Below are 16,432 nucleotides of genomic sequence, written 5' to 3'. Positions count from 1 at the left end.
TCCTGCGCTGCCCGCCCGCATCTGCCGATGTTACCCAAACTCCCGACAACGCGTCCATGGACTCTGTCAGACACGTGCTGAACGACATGCTTCGACTTCTTGATGACCGGCTATATTGTGGCTCGCAGACGAAGCGCAAAAGCAATATACCTGCTTCCCCGTGCGCTGGTTTGCGTTCGCACCCCCGTAAGCTTCGCTTCGTTCCTCGAAGATGCAAGCATAGCTGGACATGTCTGCGGGAGGTCGCAATGCAGTCGTCAGGAGAATAGGCTCGAATGGGTCATAGGAGTGGCGATCATCGTGCCGGGCAGCCTTGCGCAGTGACTATGAGGACCTACGACGCCTGGCCCAAAAGAGCAAATGGCATGGTTATTGCCCCAGCCGAAACGCTTCTTGTTGAACTCAATCTTCGCTTCGCCCAAAGCCGCATCGACGGGACATCGAGTGCTTGCGGATGGGCAATTCGACACGACTGCAATAAACTAATAATCATAATGATGAGCGCATTAGCGGTGGTCGTCGGAGCAAGCACACACCCAGGATTACGCGCCCGTCGGCTGTCTCGCACCCACTCTGCGGGTTTCGATTTGCATTGCACCTTGTCAGGTCAGACGGGCTGCTGAAGATCCCACTGCAATTATCCAGCGTCTCGGTGACGGAGGAGCTGGGTTGACTATCAAACACACGACAGCTCTGGGGTCCCGTTCTCCCGACCGAGTGGGAGAGCAAGGCGCGCCATCCGCCCAAACAACGTGCGACAGAGTGCTTGTGCCATGTGTGTACAGCGACAGCCATGATCAATCTGGGGCACGTCTTGATCCGGCACGATCCTTCCGCATTAGGCTCCGGTCCATGTCAGCTCGCATACTGCAGGAGCTTGAGCCTTACAAACCGGTGAAGGCTGTGACGTGCGGGCTGCAGTCCTGCGCGCGAGCAGTCCTGCGTGCGACCGACGGGCCTCTTCCAATTCCCAGTCCTCGCGGATAAGTGGGTGCGCAAGCATCGAACAACGTACCAACAAAAGTACGAGTGTGCGCCGTTGCTGGCCCGCTGTGTTTCATTTGCGCCAGAGCCTTGAAGGGCTGAAGAAAGCTTGGTCGCCATGTTCCCAGCTAGGATGATCAGGCCTCCCGCGTCACGAGCAGCCCTGCGCCCATAGCGCACAGACAAGCATGCGTGTGGAGATTGGAAAAGGGTCAGGGGACGCGGCATCACTTCAAGTCGCATGGTGTGCGCGGAGAGATTGTTCACCGAGCTTACGCTCTGAAATAGGGAACGTCGACGAATAAGCAGGGGAAGGCCAACAGAATCGCTACTCCGCGTCAACAAGCACTCCTCGTCCCAAATCATTCGCCGTTCAGTCCATCGCCGTCTACTATTCGACGTCGCCGTGTACTGATTCCCGCTGGACATGGCACCCCCGGTAGGGCTACAGGCAGGACTACACATCTGCCGCTACATGCACTAAGAACAATTCGCGGCTCCACCAATGAGCCATGCCTTCACAGCGCGACTCCTGTACCGGTATACTACGATGCCTCAGGAGTCGGCGTCCATCGTCGTCCGTCGGCGTCCCTCCAACGCGCATCAAGTATCGGCGATGACAGCATATCGTGCATCCTAGTCAGAGGGTAGTAGTCTAAAGTAAGCGGCAGCAAGCATGGGTGCGCCGTTGCAGGAGGGCTGAGCACGGGCATGCTTCAACCGAGAGTCGCTATTTCGGGTTCTCTACCAAGCCACGCTCCTCTTAGTAACAATGTGCCGTCCTCTGCTCGAGTGTGGTTTGAGGGCGGGAACGGTCCGCAGCCTGGCGTTGCGGTGTCTTTTCCACTGCCCATTCACAACCCCAGCCCTTGTCCCAAATTTGGTGCGCGGACGCCTCGTCGCCCAGTGTCACTGATCGAACCGTTCGGTTGTACGCCCGTAGCCATGCCCGTGGGCTCAAGCTTTTTCGACATGCTCAGAGATCGGCCAATGCACTGCCTTTGGCGTCTCCCCTGGTAAGCCTCATATATCCACACCCAGGACACTCGGGCTTGCAGCGTCTGATCGCCCTTGTCCCTCCAAAACGGCGTCGTCCCCTACCTCAGTACCCTCCTCGTTCGGGGTTGGCTCAGGCACTGCCCGCAGATATTTACAGTCCCTTTCCACAATTTCACCCAGGCGCAGCACATGCTCTCTCCATCTGTTGCGGCCACCCTGTTTTGGAACGGCTGTTATTCCCTTTCTGGTCTACTACACACCACTGCCAGATCGTCTCCCCTAGCGGCGGTTCTTAATTCATCTCGTCTTCCTCCGTCTGCCTATCAACTTTCCCTGGAAACCCCGCCGACTCGTCTATGACCTGACCACTAGTCCGTGTTGCCGTCTGCAGTATCACCCGTCTGGAACGTCTAGCTCATCTTGACCCTTCTCCACTTGAGGCTCTTCCTCCCTAGCCCCATCACCTCCAGCTTAGATATATACCCCTCTGTCGCCTCTTCAGTCAGCCATGTCCGAACCCAGTGAGACAAGCGGCCGCCCATTAGCTCCACCCACCAAGCAACTACAGCGACTTGAAGACAACCCTCTCCATCAATCCACATCAACCCACACCAAGCATCGCAAGCCGTCGCAGTCATCGGATGATCGCCTTAAAGGATCCAAGACTACCAACGCTTCCCGTCGTCGTGGAAGCCTTAAACAGTCTCTACCCGACCCCCACACCGGCTCCTCCCGCTCTAATCAACGGTCAACTACCAGCCCTACCAACATGATGTCTCATCTCTCATCTGTCAACTACACAAGGACAGGCCGCGTCAGCAAAGCGAAGAAAGGTTTGAAGGTGCACAACTGCGAAAATTGCGGAAGGGTGAGTTATATACCTTTCATTTTCGCTTCAGTTCGCCCCGACTGAAGGAGGCTGGCTGAGCCATCAGCTATGTCAGCTCTCCTCTGTAACGCCATTGCTTGTCAACACAACACCTCGAACAAGAGACTAACTTTCCCCAGTCATATACCCGCGCAGAACACCTAAGGTTTGTTTACTCTTGTCTCTTGCCAGATTCAGAAGCATACTAAGACTAAGTGTAGACGACATCAGAAGAACCATGATCAGGATGATGCTCTCGTATGCGAATTCCCCGATTGCGGAAAGATCTTTCATCGAATAGATCTCCTGCACAGACACCAGGAGCGGCAGTAAGTGACCCCTCTACGACGCTGCATTCTTCATACTGAGAGTCAACAGCATAGAACCCGGGAATGAGTCCCGCCAGCCATCTGTCGTCAGCCAAGGGGAATCCCCTGAAGAAACTCATACCTCTGTGCCCGGTCTTGTACCCTCAAGCATCGCGGCCATCAGTCTCCCTCCAACTCCATCTTACTACACTCCGCAGCCTGTCTCCCCTCTGCATGAGACGAGTGCACTTCCAAGGTATAATTACAATCCGTTTCGTACTCCTCGAATTCCGCGAACCCCTCAAGCTCCGTCAAGTTTCAATCATGTTGTTCGTTCTTCTCCAAGTTCTACGTCCGACCCCAAGTGAGTTTCATTATACAGCACCTAGCACTTTTCCTATCTTTCTTTTTCTATACTGCGTCTGCCACTGCAATGCATACTCACAGCTCGTTTAGCTACACCAAGCAGCGAGCTTCCTACTCTGCTCGACACCCGGTAGCGGTCCCGATGCCAATCGATGCCATGACGCCTAATCTCAGCTGGAGTGAGTCCTACAGTCAGTCTCCCGGGTACTCCTCGTCTGAGGGTTATGCTTCGCCCATTCCGGGTCCCGGTGACTACACCAACGTCTTCGCAAACCCACCATATGGTCCCGGTCCGAATCGGACACGCACCTCCTCGAATGCATCGTGTATTGGAGAATGGTCGTATCTATCACGATCTCCGACTTCCACAGCCTCAAATTTGGCGTATGCGTGGTCCACCAGCGACAAGACGCCCACTGCCCCCGGCCTTGCCTATATGAGCACATCGTATCCCATGACGAGCATGCCTATCTCAGCCGGCATTGATCCCATGTCTATATATGGACACTTCGAGCAGAAGACACTGATGCAGCGGGATGAAGAAGAGGGAGTATTCCTGTTTGGAGAGCAGCCATACGGTATGGGTCCAGTAACACACACCCACCTGTTTGAACATTGTCTTGACTATTACTGGAGGCTCTTTCATCCCACCTTCCCCGTCGTCCATCGATCTACCTTTGAGAGCATGAGCCCGTCGCCAATGCTTCACGCCGCAATGATTGCTCTCGGCGGCCAATACTCGAACGATGCGAGCATCAAGCGAAAGTCGAAAACTCTTCACGATCGGTGTAAGAAATTGCTTGAACAGGTAGGTCACCATGTCGCATGAGGCGTGTATAAGCTAACGTGTAGCAGAGAGACCAAGAACGACATCTTGTGGCAGAATCCGATCGATTGTGCGACTACCAAGCCATGTTCCTTATTGAGGTATACTCTCAGTACCGAGCTCGCCGAGGCGCAAACACCCTGTCCCCCCAATTCGAAAGAGTATACCGCAAAGTAGGTTACTTCTTGGTATAGATTGTACAACGTCGCTAACAGCTTCAGTCGGCCGAGGACTTCAAACCCCTCATGTCGCAAATCATTGACATTGTCTTCCCGCCCGAGCAGGCCACATATGATCGATGGGTCCAATGGATCAAGCTCGCGACTTGGCAGCGTCTCTTTCTCTCATGCTACATCCTGGAGTCTCAACAAGCCGTTCTACTTGCGCGCAAGCCCTTACCGTCAATCATACAGGATGCTGGCCTCGATCTCCCCTTCCCCACACACAACTCTTCATGGGAAGCAACAAATCCAGCTGAATGGGCCTTTGCCGTCCACCAGTTTTCTCATTCACCTAGATACGTTTACGAAGTCAACGCCGACTCGAAGGTGGCGCCCTTTGACTCATTCCAGTCCTCTGTGCTACTCGCAGCGCACTACAATCGTTTCGATGCCCCCACGCCGTACTTATCTTTGCCTTCAACATTAGACATCGAACAACTCCTCGATACATCCCCGAATACAACGCGACAGATTCTCACTGCGAAGCTCGTGCAGGTAACTCCCATTCGCGCCCTATTAGCTGTCTCAGGCGAGTCATGGGTTCTATCCGAGAAGGTCTCTTCTGCACAGGCTTTTGCCGTTCAGAAGACCACTCTTCAGGCATGGCTTTCGCAGCTCTGGTCCACCTCTGTAGGCGAGGCATATACTGTGGCGGTACAAGAAGCTCTAAAGCTCTCCATCGAGATCTTACAAAACGCGCTGAAAGAGCAACAAAAGTCAATTACCCCTGAGATGGGAACTGATATGGGCATTTATTTTGCATCCCTAGTCTTATGGGCTATCACGACTGCGGCAAATACCCGAACCAAGGGACCCCAGAAGACGGCACAACAGCTACCTCTCCGTCGCCAATCGCAGTCACCGCTCCCTTTTGGCCCCAACTCGTCGGTATCCTTACCACCAACGCCTAATCATATACTGAATTCTTCTCCAAGCCATCCGCCACCCATGACACCGACTTCCACCCCATTCGGACCCATCTTTAGCCCGCCAAGCTCGCCCGTCTCGCCGCCCTCGCTGGACTGCAATACGATGCTGTCACACACTCAAATTACTATCAACACTATTACTTTCCTCTCCACGGCCCTGCTGGACCTTGGCTCTTCTGAAGGCATATCCCAGCTGCCCTTGAACATCGCGCGTTGCCAAACGGGCTGCATCAGCTTGCTTCTCTGGGTCAAGCTCCGCCTCCGCGGTGTGTCTCTCGAGGATCAGAATGGCTTGGCAGATGACTGGACATGCACTCCTGGAGAAAGCCTGGGAGAGCTGTTGGACAGTGTGACGGGATCGCTTGAGAGGATTCTAGCTCGTGGTTGGAACAAGTGGGGCATCTGATCGCGAACTCCCCGTTGCTGTAATCGTCTCACTTGATTTTTTGTCTATTTTCCTTTTCCTTTTCCTTGTTTTGCATCGCATAGTCTTCCTTGGTCCCTGTTTTTTTTTTTGGCATTTTCCCTGGGAGCATTGGATAGCGCATCAGCATCGCGTTGGCTTTGGCATTTGAACATGACGACTACGGTCTGATGATGGATTACGAGATACCCTTTTCTTTCGCTTTAGATTCTTTTCTCTGTCGCATGGGCTCCATGAGCTATTGTATGGTATTTATTTTTTAACCTTCGTTCGACTGTTGGTTTGGGCGGCTGAGTGTCTTGATTGTATCGTCAGCTTTTCAATTACACTGACTGTCACGTTCTACTCAACTACTGCTACTATAATGTTCTCACCCGTCTGTAATCTTATTGCTGAAAGGCATTCGCATGAGTATAGAGTTTGACAAGAATTTGAATTATCCTTGTGCATTTTAGGTTCTACTCGCCTCTTGCAACGTTGTGACAATTTGATTTCCATCTCATGCATACTCAATTGCGTGCGAGTCAGGCTGGCTTGTAAGGCTGTGTAAGCACGGAAGCGCTACGGGATGATCATGCAGTACGAATCCTTTCTGCTATCGGTGGATAAACGTGCGCTGACATGCATTCAGGCAACCACCTATTGTGCAGATCTACGTCGGTTGATCCAACGGCCGTACTTAAACGAGGAACTGCTCTGCCTTAACTTCTATTTGAACCTCCCCCCAAGAGCCCTTGACAAGATCTGCAAACTAGACCGCATATCGCAAATCTTCATTTATTGCCATCGCATTCACCATGGCGCTTCCACCTCCACTACACAATATCCTATTCACAATACCACGCACAGCATCCAACCTAGTCACGCAACTGCTCAATCTCCCAGCCCAGCCATCCATCTCACGACACCCACGCGACGGCTACTTTTTCCTCCCTGCATTAAGCTACCGGTACAAGCACGATACCTTCAGCCGCGCCATCGCATCCTGGACCGTACAAGAGCAAACCGGCATGCGCAATGCATTGCAAACGAGCCTAGACGCGTGGAAAGCTTGGATTGACCAAGCAGAGCGTGAGGGGAAAGGCACGTTCATCAAAGAGCACGTGAACTGGATGATAGCTACCGATGCCGAATCGCACTACCTCCACGAGGGAAGAAAAGATGGGGAGGAGAGTACTATCGCGCACAATCCGACTTGCGTACCGGACGTTTTCTTGCTGAACAATGTACGCGCGACGTTCCTTGTTCGGCATCCTGCGCTCACGTTCCCTAGCTTGCTCCGCTCGGCGCTTGATAACGAAGGCGTGGATCAAGTACTTGAAGAGTCTACAGAGAATGCTATGCGTTGGGAAGCTACGTATCACTGGCACGTAGCCGTGTACAAGTTCCTCACTTCTTCGCCACGCGCTTCAAACACGCACCGTCCTCTCATACTCGATGCATCCGATCTTTCTAACCCGGATCTGGTGCGCAAATACGCTGTGGCTGTGGGATTAGATCCGGAATTGGTGAGGTTTGAATGGGATGCAGTTAGTTCAGAGGAGCAGGAGCGTATGGGGAGTGTGGAGGCGAGGATGAAGGATACACTGTTGAAGAGTCGGGGCGTGGTGTTGGGTAAGCTGCAAAGTGGGGATGAAGTAGATGTTGGGCGGGAGAGGGAGAATTGGAGTGCGGAGTTTGGAGAGGTGCTAGGTGAGAGGTTGGTGAGGTTTGTGGACGGGGCGATGGGGGATTACGAGTGGTTGTGGGACAGGCGGTTGAGGGTTTAGCTGGAGTGTCGATTGGTAAGAGAGTGTACGTGTACGTCTGAACTGTGTTACTACTTTGAGCCATGTGTAGCACTTCGGGAGTGATTCGGGGAGATGGCGTGCGAATGCGTCGTCTTGCGTCTTCCTCTTATTGTGTTGATTCCTCGATTAGCGCTAAGCTGGCAACAACACCTCACTCCTGGACTTTCTGATACTGCTATACATCTCATCTCACGACGGACAAACACATTTCACTTCCTCTGGCCGTAACAGCTCTACACCCCAAGCACACCTGTGCTGCGGCATCGGCGCCTCCAGCTTATTTCCTCCCATCCCGGCGGTAAGGGCTCTCCGCCTATAAGTCTTCTCAAACACTCCTTCTAGTGCGTAGAGGGACCCATCGAAGTGATTAGCGCTGCATGAGTGCGAAGGTGACGGTGATCCTCTTACGCGCGCGGGTTTATGCTTGGATGCGGGCAGGCACATTGTGGACCCGCTATAACTCGACTACGCCGCTTCGTCTCGCCCCAAACTGCTCACCACCATGACCACGAACTTTGACTTCCCAAATCTACGACCACTGTCACGAAACTCTCTAGTATTCTTGTATCATACTGCCGAACTGCACAATCCCCGACAGCATGTCCTCGCTTATCGATCTGCCCGCAGAGTTGCTCGAACAGATCTTATCACCACTGTTAATCCAGGATTTTTCCAGATTGAACCGTACATGCAGGGTTCTGCATGCGTTCCTTTCGCCTCGGGTTTACTATACAATTGACTGGTTTTGGGAAGATGACCAGCCTTGTCCGCCATTAGATCTCCTACTGCGTACACTGGTCAACAATGCTTGGTTGGCTAGCCACATCAGGGTGCTGAAGCTGCGTGGCAATGCTATTGCCAATGACGGAAGGTGGGAACACAGCTTCAGTAGGGATGACTGCTTAGCATCGTGCGCTGTTGAACGCACCCGTAGCATATGGGCAAAAGGCCAGCGACCGAAGCCCTCTTTCTTGCCCACTGATATGCGGACGATCAAGAATCTAATCTCAGCGATAGACTCTTTCCACGCGCACCAATGGAATGTGGAGTTTGATAGAGGGAATATCGACGTCATCGTCGCCCTAGTTCTGATGCAAAGCCAATGCATCGAACAGCTAGACCTTGGAATTGGATTCATACAGCATGCGAAGTTCACCCCCAAAGTTTTTCGGCATCAAATAACGACTCTCAAGATGGCCAGACCGTATAAGAACCTTCATACCGTTAGCCTAGGCCTTGATGGTCCGTCCACTCCCAGAGGTGTTTGGTCTAACCTCGATCTTTTTCGAATATTCTTCTTTCTACCGAGTGTAGTGTCTGTTAACACTATTCTTACTGAGCCGGTTGTCTTCGCATGGCCATTACCAACCGCTACACCTTGATCTACTCCATTAACGACATTAATCTTACGGAAGTGTACAGCCTTCGAAGACACGCTTGCAGATATACTTTCTTGTACACCTAATCTCAAACATCTCGTCTACGACCACAACCGCATGGCTCAATGTGGCGCTCCACATTGGGAGTGCTGGCCACATTTTGTCGAAGATGTGGAGAGGCCCAAAGCTCTAATACATGGCCCACGCCTAAGCAAAGCACTGGCGCATGTGCAGAACACTCTTGAAAGTCTTGTGCTCAAGACACGATTCGCGTGTGAGGAGGATAGGAGCATCAAAGACCCTTGGAATTGTGTGGTTTTCTGTGGCCTAATAGGACGCGTCACTGATCTGAACCGAATGTCAAGGCTAACACAGTTGGAGATACCCTGGGTCTTGCTCCTCGGCTGGGAGCCCGATTTTGGTGATCTAACAGCGGGGTTACACAACCCCCGATATGGCAGATGTTCGGAGCCGCATCTTAACGTTCCAGATGATATCGTTTTCCCTTGGGCAACGATCCTACCCGAAACCCTGCAACAACTCCGGCTTCGAGATGATCTGAGCGACATCCTACACTACCCACACAGGAAGATCGACGTATTCAGTCTGACCAAGCAGTTATTACACGCTCGAGGGACCTGTTTACGGGGTCTGCTTCGCCTAGAATTGCTGTTCATTAAGAGCAGCCCAGAACCAGAGGCTTGCGATGACTGCCAAATTTACCTCATAAAGAGTCTACGTGGCCTCTGTGACGAACATGCGATTGCATACAGTATGTTCCAGGAGGTGTTCTCGAAGGAAGTTCGGGATCTTGTTGATGTTATGGTACCTCTATAAATCCAAAGTCCATGAAACATGCGCTTAGCTTATATGGTGATTCACATGAGACGGCCCGGCGGACTACCTAGGGAACTCGGAGCCGTTGAGCTAGAGCCCCATGTAGTTAGGAAAGCGGGGCGAACCCCAGTCGGGACCGAGGCTCATGTCTCCCGCGCGAATGTGACGCTGGGTCAGCTCACCCTTTGGGAAGGGCGAAGCTCATCAGCCTTTATAGGGTTGAGGCCCCCCTTTTCTTTGCTCATACAGGTACTGTGGCGCTAATCTCAGCTTCCATCGACCACCCACCTCTCCACCCAACGACCCATCATGGCCGAGCTCCCAACCTTCGAGCACACGCCCGTCGACGATATCCCCGCGATTGCCGCACGAGTGCGCTCCAGCTTCCTCTCGCACAAGACGCGCCCGCTCGAATTCCGCATCCAGCAATTGCGCAAGCTCTACTGGGCGCTCAAGGACAATGAGGCCCTCGTCACCGAGGCGTGCAAGCGCGATCTCGGCAAGTCGTCGTTTGAGACGTACTTGGTCGAGATCTCGTGGTGCATGAATGACTGCGTGTGGATGGCCAACAACATACCACGCTTCGCAAAGGACGAGAAGCCCGCAGACATTGCTCTGTCAAACCAGCTGATGGGCCCGCGCATCAGAAAGGACCCTCTCGGCACGGCGCTGATCATTGGTGCTTATAATGTCCCATTTCGACTGTCCCTCGGCCCCCTCATTGGAGCCATCGCTGCCGGTTGTACTGCCATTCTGAAGCCATCCGAGTCTGCGCCTCATGCAGCGGTTGTACTTGCGAAGATCGTGGCTGAGCTTGATCCCTCATGCTACACAGTCGTCCAAGGTGCCATCCCCGAGACGACAACGCTGCTTGATCAGAAATGGGACAAGATCTTCTACACAGGCTCCGAGACTGTCGGCGTTATCATCGCGAAGAAGGCAGCCCAGACCCTTACACCGCTGACGCTTGAGCTGGGAGGCAAGAATCCCGCCATTATCACTAGAAACGCAAATATCACACTGGCTGCGAGGAGGCTTTTGTGGGCAAAGACGCTAAACGCTGGTCAGATCTGCCTTAGCCAAAACTGCACTTTCATCGATCGTGAGGTTGTGCCAGCCTTTATACAAGAGTTGAAGAATACGCTCAACGAGTTTTATCCAGGTGGCGCTCGCCAATCTCCCGATTACGGGCGCATCGTGAATCAGAAGCAGTTCCAGCGCTTGAAGCAGATGCTAGACACAAGCAGCGGCAAGATTGTTGTCGGTGGCACCATGGATGAGAGCGATCTATTCATCGAGCCCACAGTCGTCGAGGTCAACGACATCAACGACAGCCTAGTCAGCAACGAAAGTTTTGGCCCGCTGCTGCCCATCTTCCCCGTCACCGACCTGGACGAGGCTATCAAGATCGCAAACGAGGTAGACGACACGCCGCTTGGCACCTACGCCTTCGGAAACAAGAAGGAGATGGAGCAAATTCTTAGCCAAACCCGCTCCGGTGGCGCTTCCCTCAACGACGGCTTCTTTCACGGCTCCGTCCCCAACTTGCCCTTTGGCGGCATCGGATCCTCCGGCCAGGGCGCCTACCATGGCAAAGCTTCCTTTGAAGCCTTTACCCATCGTCGCTCTATTACTACAACACCAGCCTGGATTGACCGCATGCTCGATGTCCGCTACCCACCGTATTCGCTGAAGAAAAAGCAGAAGTTTGCCAATATGAGCGAGATCAAGCCCAACTTTGATCGCCAGGGGAAGACGCTGGGCTGGGGAAGTTGGTTCCTGGGCCTGCTAGGCTTGAAGGGTTTGGCTGTTCTTGTCGGTAAGTAGTCACCACCGCCTTGTGACGTGTGATGAGTGTCATTAACATCCGGTAGCTGCCATTGGCATTAGGCAATATTTGCAGCGACGTGCCAAGTTGTAGCTTTTTTGTTTCGTACACCTTATACGATACCGTTTGCGTGTCACAGCCGTTCAAGTACCGGGATATCATTTGGTAAATATTGAGCGAATATGATATGTACATAGATAATTATTGTTATTTTACATTACCCCAGGGATCCTGCATTTCGCAGTTATCAACCAGCATTCAAAATCTCCCTTGCCCGCCAAGGCACTTGAGCAATCGAGTCCAAAGGTGGAGGCGAATAATATGGACGCCGTCTTACTGTCTTTTAGTATAAAGCACCAAGCGGACTTTACGTCCAACGAAATGCCAAACAGAGGGAGTTCCCGGGCCCGAAAAAAGCTCGTGGATGTTTCGCAGTCCCAGGGTATCGTAAGTCAAATCTTGTATCCCGTCAATCTCGGGATGACTTTTCGATACATCGGCTAATTGCCTTCGTGCCGCTCTCATTACGTTTCCCGTATCCAGTACGTCTCCTTCTTGCTCAACAACTCCTTCCTCGTCAAATCGGTCAGGACTTGCAACATGGCAACCTCGGTACTCCTTTTCGTCATCGCCTTGTCAATCGTATGATGCCGTATGAACTGGCCCGTGCAGTTGCTGTTTATATGCTCGTGCTCCGCCAGCCCTGGATACCCCACTGCATCATCACAGGGGATCTCGATAATGTTTGTGCCGGTGGGGTTAAAGTCGTAGCGAATATACTCCGAGAACGCTCTTTGCTCGTGGCTCCACTCCTCTTTCCACAGAGCGCACCCGGGGTATCGCTTCTCTTCTGGACACTCTTTCCATGCCTTTAACATCTCGAAGGTGTAGGGTAGTGCTTGTGCAACCACTACGCCGGTGTTGAGTTGCAGTCGTCCTTTGCTGTCCTCACTTACGTGTTCGTCGCCGTTGATGGTCTGCCGAGAGTCCAGAGGGAGGGCGATGGAGGTCTGTGGTGTAATGCCCCATTTGTTGAAGAGCCATTCAAAAGGGAGCTCCAGATGTTGAATGGTCGCATCTGCATCGATAAAGATGACGAATCTGTAGGAATGCAAGAGGTCGAAGAGCACATGTGGTTTGACCCATGTGTTGTGCAATCCCTCCATGTCGTGCGCGTTGAAGAAGCGGTAATCATACCCATGTATTTGCGCTAGACGGCGTTAGCTACCTAGCACGAGCATTAGGATGGCAGCGTTATACTAACCATAAAGAAAATGGTTCATAAAACTCGCACTAACCAAGCCACCGTCTCCCTCTTCCTTCATGGCCTCCCAGTTCAGGCGGCCATCGTTCCAAAGCTCGTTCTTCCCCTGCGGAACCCGTGTATCGATATCCAGGATCAATATCTCGTTTCTAAGCGGTTCTTTCCACCACGGCCCGTCCTTCTTGGTGTCGAAGACCTTCCCGTATGCGTCGGTGTATGTTGGCGCAGATACGGGATGGCGTATGGCTTGAAACAGGCTCTGAAAGGAATCGCTTATCGTAGGATTCCCGAATACGAGGCGATCATGGTCGCATATGCGACCCTTTGCAGAATCTTTAAGTCTCTCCACTACTCTCGTGTTGTGGAGACTTGTCGTCGAAAAAACCAGGATACATATTATGACCAAACCGACGCTGATGACTCCAATCCTTTTAATTGAAATGATAGGAAGTGGCATAGTAGAAGATGCAGAGACGAGTAAGGAAATACGGAACGCCTTAAAGATCGACGCGTGGGTAGTGGTTTTCTCGGTTTTCCCTTGCCAAGACCTCCGGATGGGGATGGAGAAGAATCTAACAAAGACGGAATTTGACTGCGACTTCGTTTGTGGATTGCGTAAACGGGAGTAAAGCGAAAGTGTCTTTAGGGACTCGTGTCAACGATTGTCATGTCAAGAAGATGGTTAATATGAGGGCAAGGCTTAGGCAAACGAATAACGCCCCTTTGGCGACGGCAGCCAAACCTACACAGGGAATCGATTTACGCCCGCACTATTCCAAGACCGTGGTCATGGCTGATATGGCGATGCCATTGACCAGAAAGAGGGGAGATTATCCCCGGGGTGGTCCGCTAGGTGTAATTGACGCGTATCTCATGAATCAGATACTCCACAATTTACAATGCCAAGAGATCCAAGAAACTCGGGGAGAAATTCGCATACTTGCCCTGCCGGTTGTTCACAGGATAGATAATTAGCGTGGGTAGTCTACAATCCCAATAATCTTACACAATCAAGCAGTATTATCCTCCTGCACCAAAACTTCATAGGAGTTTGGATAATTCATCACATAGCTATATTTAGCGTAGATGTTCACTCTTGAGGAAACTTTTAGCGTCGCGCTAGAACTCTGCTAAGAGGCCGGTAGAGGCTAGGCTAACCGCGGATCATTGAAATCTTGTGGAGCATCGGATTCATGGGGTGGGGTAGATGATGAATCGGTATGCGTTCGGCGCGGAGCAAACCCTACTAATTATGATCGCTGGATGGTGCTGATCGGGTAAAAGCCACGCACCCCATTGACATATCTTGACTGCGATGTCTTTTTGGAACGTGTATATGTCCGATAGCATTGCGAAATATATTTGCCAGCTTGACAACTGTCCTTGCCTGAGACTGTACAAAACCAGCGAGGTGAACAATATCCAGTTGTTCGGAGTATGTGTTACATTGGTAGGTTGTGGTTATATGAGGGAGCTTTAGGGCGAGTCGATTGACGGGTGTAGAATTCCATGGCATACTGATCACGTGCAACCCTAGGTTCACTAGACAATGGCACAGCGCTCTGGAATAAAGTTCCAGCATCTACGTTTCTGAAAGTTTCCACAACGTCAATGCGTCGCACTCTCCATCACGGACATGTACCGTTCGCGCTGTCGCAATGTGGCTTACAAATACAGCGTGTTTACAAATCAACTGGCATGACATAAAACAAAGTCTTTGCTGACCCGAACAACGAGATTACAGCACAATCATGGTCCATCCCCAACCCCTACGTGCGGCTCTCATTGGCCTATCCTCCTCTGCAAAGACATCATGGGCTGCGAATGCGCATCTTCCCGCTCTTCTCACTTCAACTGGTCGCTCAAAGATCACCATCAGCGCTCTTTTGAACAGTAGCGTCGATGCCGCGAAGTCCGCCATTCAAACCTATAAGCTGCCGGCTCAAACTAAAGCGTATGGCACGCCAAAAGACCTCGCAGATGATCCAGACATCGACCTCGTGATCTGCAATACTCGTGTCGATAAACATTACGAGACCATTATCCCCAGTATACGCGCAGGCAAAGATGTCTATGTTGAATGGCCAATCGCTGCGAGGAGAGAACATATCGAAGAGATAGTCGAAGCGGCGAAATCGAGTGGTTCGAGGGTCGCGGTGGGCCTGCAGCGCAGGTGGGCACCACCCGTCCTGAAGCTGAAAGAAGTGCTGAGCGGCGGGACCGGGAAGCTGGGCAAGGTGTTGAGCGCGGATGTTCGGGTGTTTGGTGGAAGTAACGATCGTGAGATTCTGCCAATGGGCTTGAAGTACTTTGCACAGAAAGAGGTTGGCGGAAATGTGATTGTAATCGGGTCTGGTCACGGTAAGTTCATTACATCTGCCTTACCAAGGTTTAAGGGTTTCATCGTGCTCACTCAAGCTAGCACTCGATTTAGTCCTGTCCGTTGTGGGAGATCTCGATGTGACCTCAGTTCAGTCCAAGACTCAGCTCCAGCGACCCCAAGTCCGCATTCGAGATCCATCAACAGGTGAAATCGTCGAAAACATCACATCGGATGTCCCTGATCTGTTGTCACTACATGGCACGATCGCGTCATCGCCTCAAGCAGTACCTAATGCCACCCTTTCCTACTCATTTCGCCGCGGACAGCCTTTCCCCGGCACGCCTGCGCTAACTTGGACCATCAACTGCGAGCATGGCGAGGTTCGACTTGTTTCGCCGTCTACCACCTCATTGGAGCCAGGTGCAAATGACGAGCCTGTCACCATCCAAGTCCACCATTTTGACAGCGACAGCGTGGAGAATATTGATTGGAACTGGAGCGACAGACACACTGAGGTTCCTATTATGGCCAGAAATGTCATGGAGTGTTTGTATGCGTTTGCTGATGGGCGAGCGGAAGGCGATGGCTGGGTTGGTCTTGAGGATGCAGTCAAACGAGCTACTCTTATCCAGAGCTTCCTTGTGTAACCATTTATGATGCAGCAATGCCTAGTAAATTGACGTTTGGTTTCGCCTATTTGCTCTCATCGATCTTTTGATAGTAATACTAGAGCGTGCGACTTTCCTAGTTGGATATCTGCGCTTAGTTGAGTCTTACCAAAGGCAGTGTGCTTAGATTGATCTTCAGCTAGCCGATTCACGGTAGTGTTGTATCAGTAGTGTTCCCTGACATGTAGATAGAGCTGGATCGGCGATTTAACCTCCTGTAATGATACAAAATTAAACATATCTATCAATAATAGTACATCTAAAACTGTTGTAATTACTAATATAGAGTCGGTATTTAAGGTAGAGTTTTCTTCTATCGTAAAAGCTTCTTAAATCCTAGAATAATATTTACTTCACATATTAATAATTTAGGTATGTATGCGTTTATTCAGTCAGAATTAGGTGACATAGGACGTAT

At 51.7% G+C, this 16,432-nt stretch overlaps 6 protein-coding genes across 6 annotated transcripts; 5 read left to right on the top strand and 1 right to left on the bottom strand.

Annotated features, from left to right (window-relative positions):
* Positions 1-2,491: 2,491 nt before the first annotated feature.
* K460DRAFT_404092 (uncharacterized protein) lies at positions 2,492-5,907 on the top strand (the record flags this gene model as incomplete). Its single annotated transcript, XM_040936699.1, has 7 exons — positions 2,492-2,851; positions 2,992-3,017; positions 3,073-3,180; positions 3,230-3,523; positions 3,616-4,333; positions 4,381-4,524; positions 4,573-5,907. The coding sequence occupies 7 exons, from the start codon at positions 2,492-2,494 to the stop codon at positions 5,905-5,907; spliced, it is 2,985 nt and encodes a 994-aa protein (XP_040791389.1).
* Positions 5,908-6,646: 739 nt separating this feature from the next.
* Positions 6,647-7,914, top strand: K460DRAFT_364779 (uncharacterized protein). The gene has a single exon (XM_040933057.1). It carries the CDS (start codon positions 6,723-6,725, stop codon positions 7,692-7,694), a length of 972 nt encoding a protein of 323 aa, XP_040791388.1. The 5' UTR covers positions 6,647-6,722; the 3' UTR covers positions 7,695-7,914.
* Positions 7,915-8,036: 122 nt separating this feature from the next.
* On the top strand, positions 8,037-9,157 carry K460DRAFT_81257 (uncharacterized protein). Its single transcript, XM_040938710.1, has one exon. It carries the CDS (start codon positions 8,315-8,317, stop codon positions 9,095-9,097), a length of 783 nt encoding a protein of 260 aa, XP_040791387.1. The 5' UTR covers positions 8,037-8,314; the 3' UTR covers positions 9,098-9,157.
* A 1,083-nt stretch (positions 9,158-10,240) lies between these two features.
* K460DRAFT_276991 (aldehyde dehydrogenase) lies at positions 10,241-11,852 on the top strand (the record flags this gene model as incomplete). Its single annotated transcript, XM_040928155.1, has 2 exons — positions 10,241-11,750; positions 11,806-11,852. 2 exons carry the CDS (start codon positions 10,241-10,243, stop codon positions 11,850-11,852), a joined length of 1,557 nt encoding a protein of 518 aa, XP_040791386.1.
* Positions 11,853-12,283: 431 nt separating this feature from the next.
* K460DRAFT_375593 (uncharacterized protein) lies at positions 12,284-14,539 on the bottom strand (the record flags this gene model as incomplete). The annotated part of the gene is made up of 3 exons (XM_040934785.1): positions 12,284-12,969; positions 13,024-13,443; positions 14,470-14,539. 3 exons carry the CDS (start codon positions 14,537-14,539, stop codon positions 12,284-12,286), a joined length of 1,176 nt encoding a protein of 391 aa, XP_040791385.1.
* Positions 14,540-14,774: 235 nt separating this feature from the next.
* K460DRAFT_260472 (NAD(P)-binding protein) lies at positions 14,775-15,966 on the top strand (the record flags this gene model as incomplete). Its single annotated transcript, XM_040927460.1, has 2 exons — positions 14,775-15,384; positions 15,446-15,966. Coding segments are annotated over 2 exons (1,131 nt in total), but the record flags the coding sequence as incomplete, so codon positions are not given.
* Positions 15,967-16,432: the final 466 nt, after the last annotated feature.

The sequence above is a fragment of the Cucurbitaria berberidis genome (assembly GCF_010015615.1).
Source record: "Cucurbitaria berberidis CBS 394.84 unplaced genomic scaffold K460scaffold_2, whole genome shotgun sequence".
Taxonomy (NCBI): Eukaryota; Fungi; Ascomycota; class Dothideomycetes; order Pleosporales; family Cucurbitariaceae; genus Cucurbitaria; species Cucurbitaria berberidis.
Note: the sequence above shows the minus strand (reverse complement) of the source record. Positions and strands in the feature narration are given on the sequence as shown.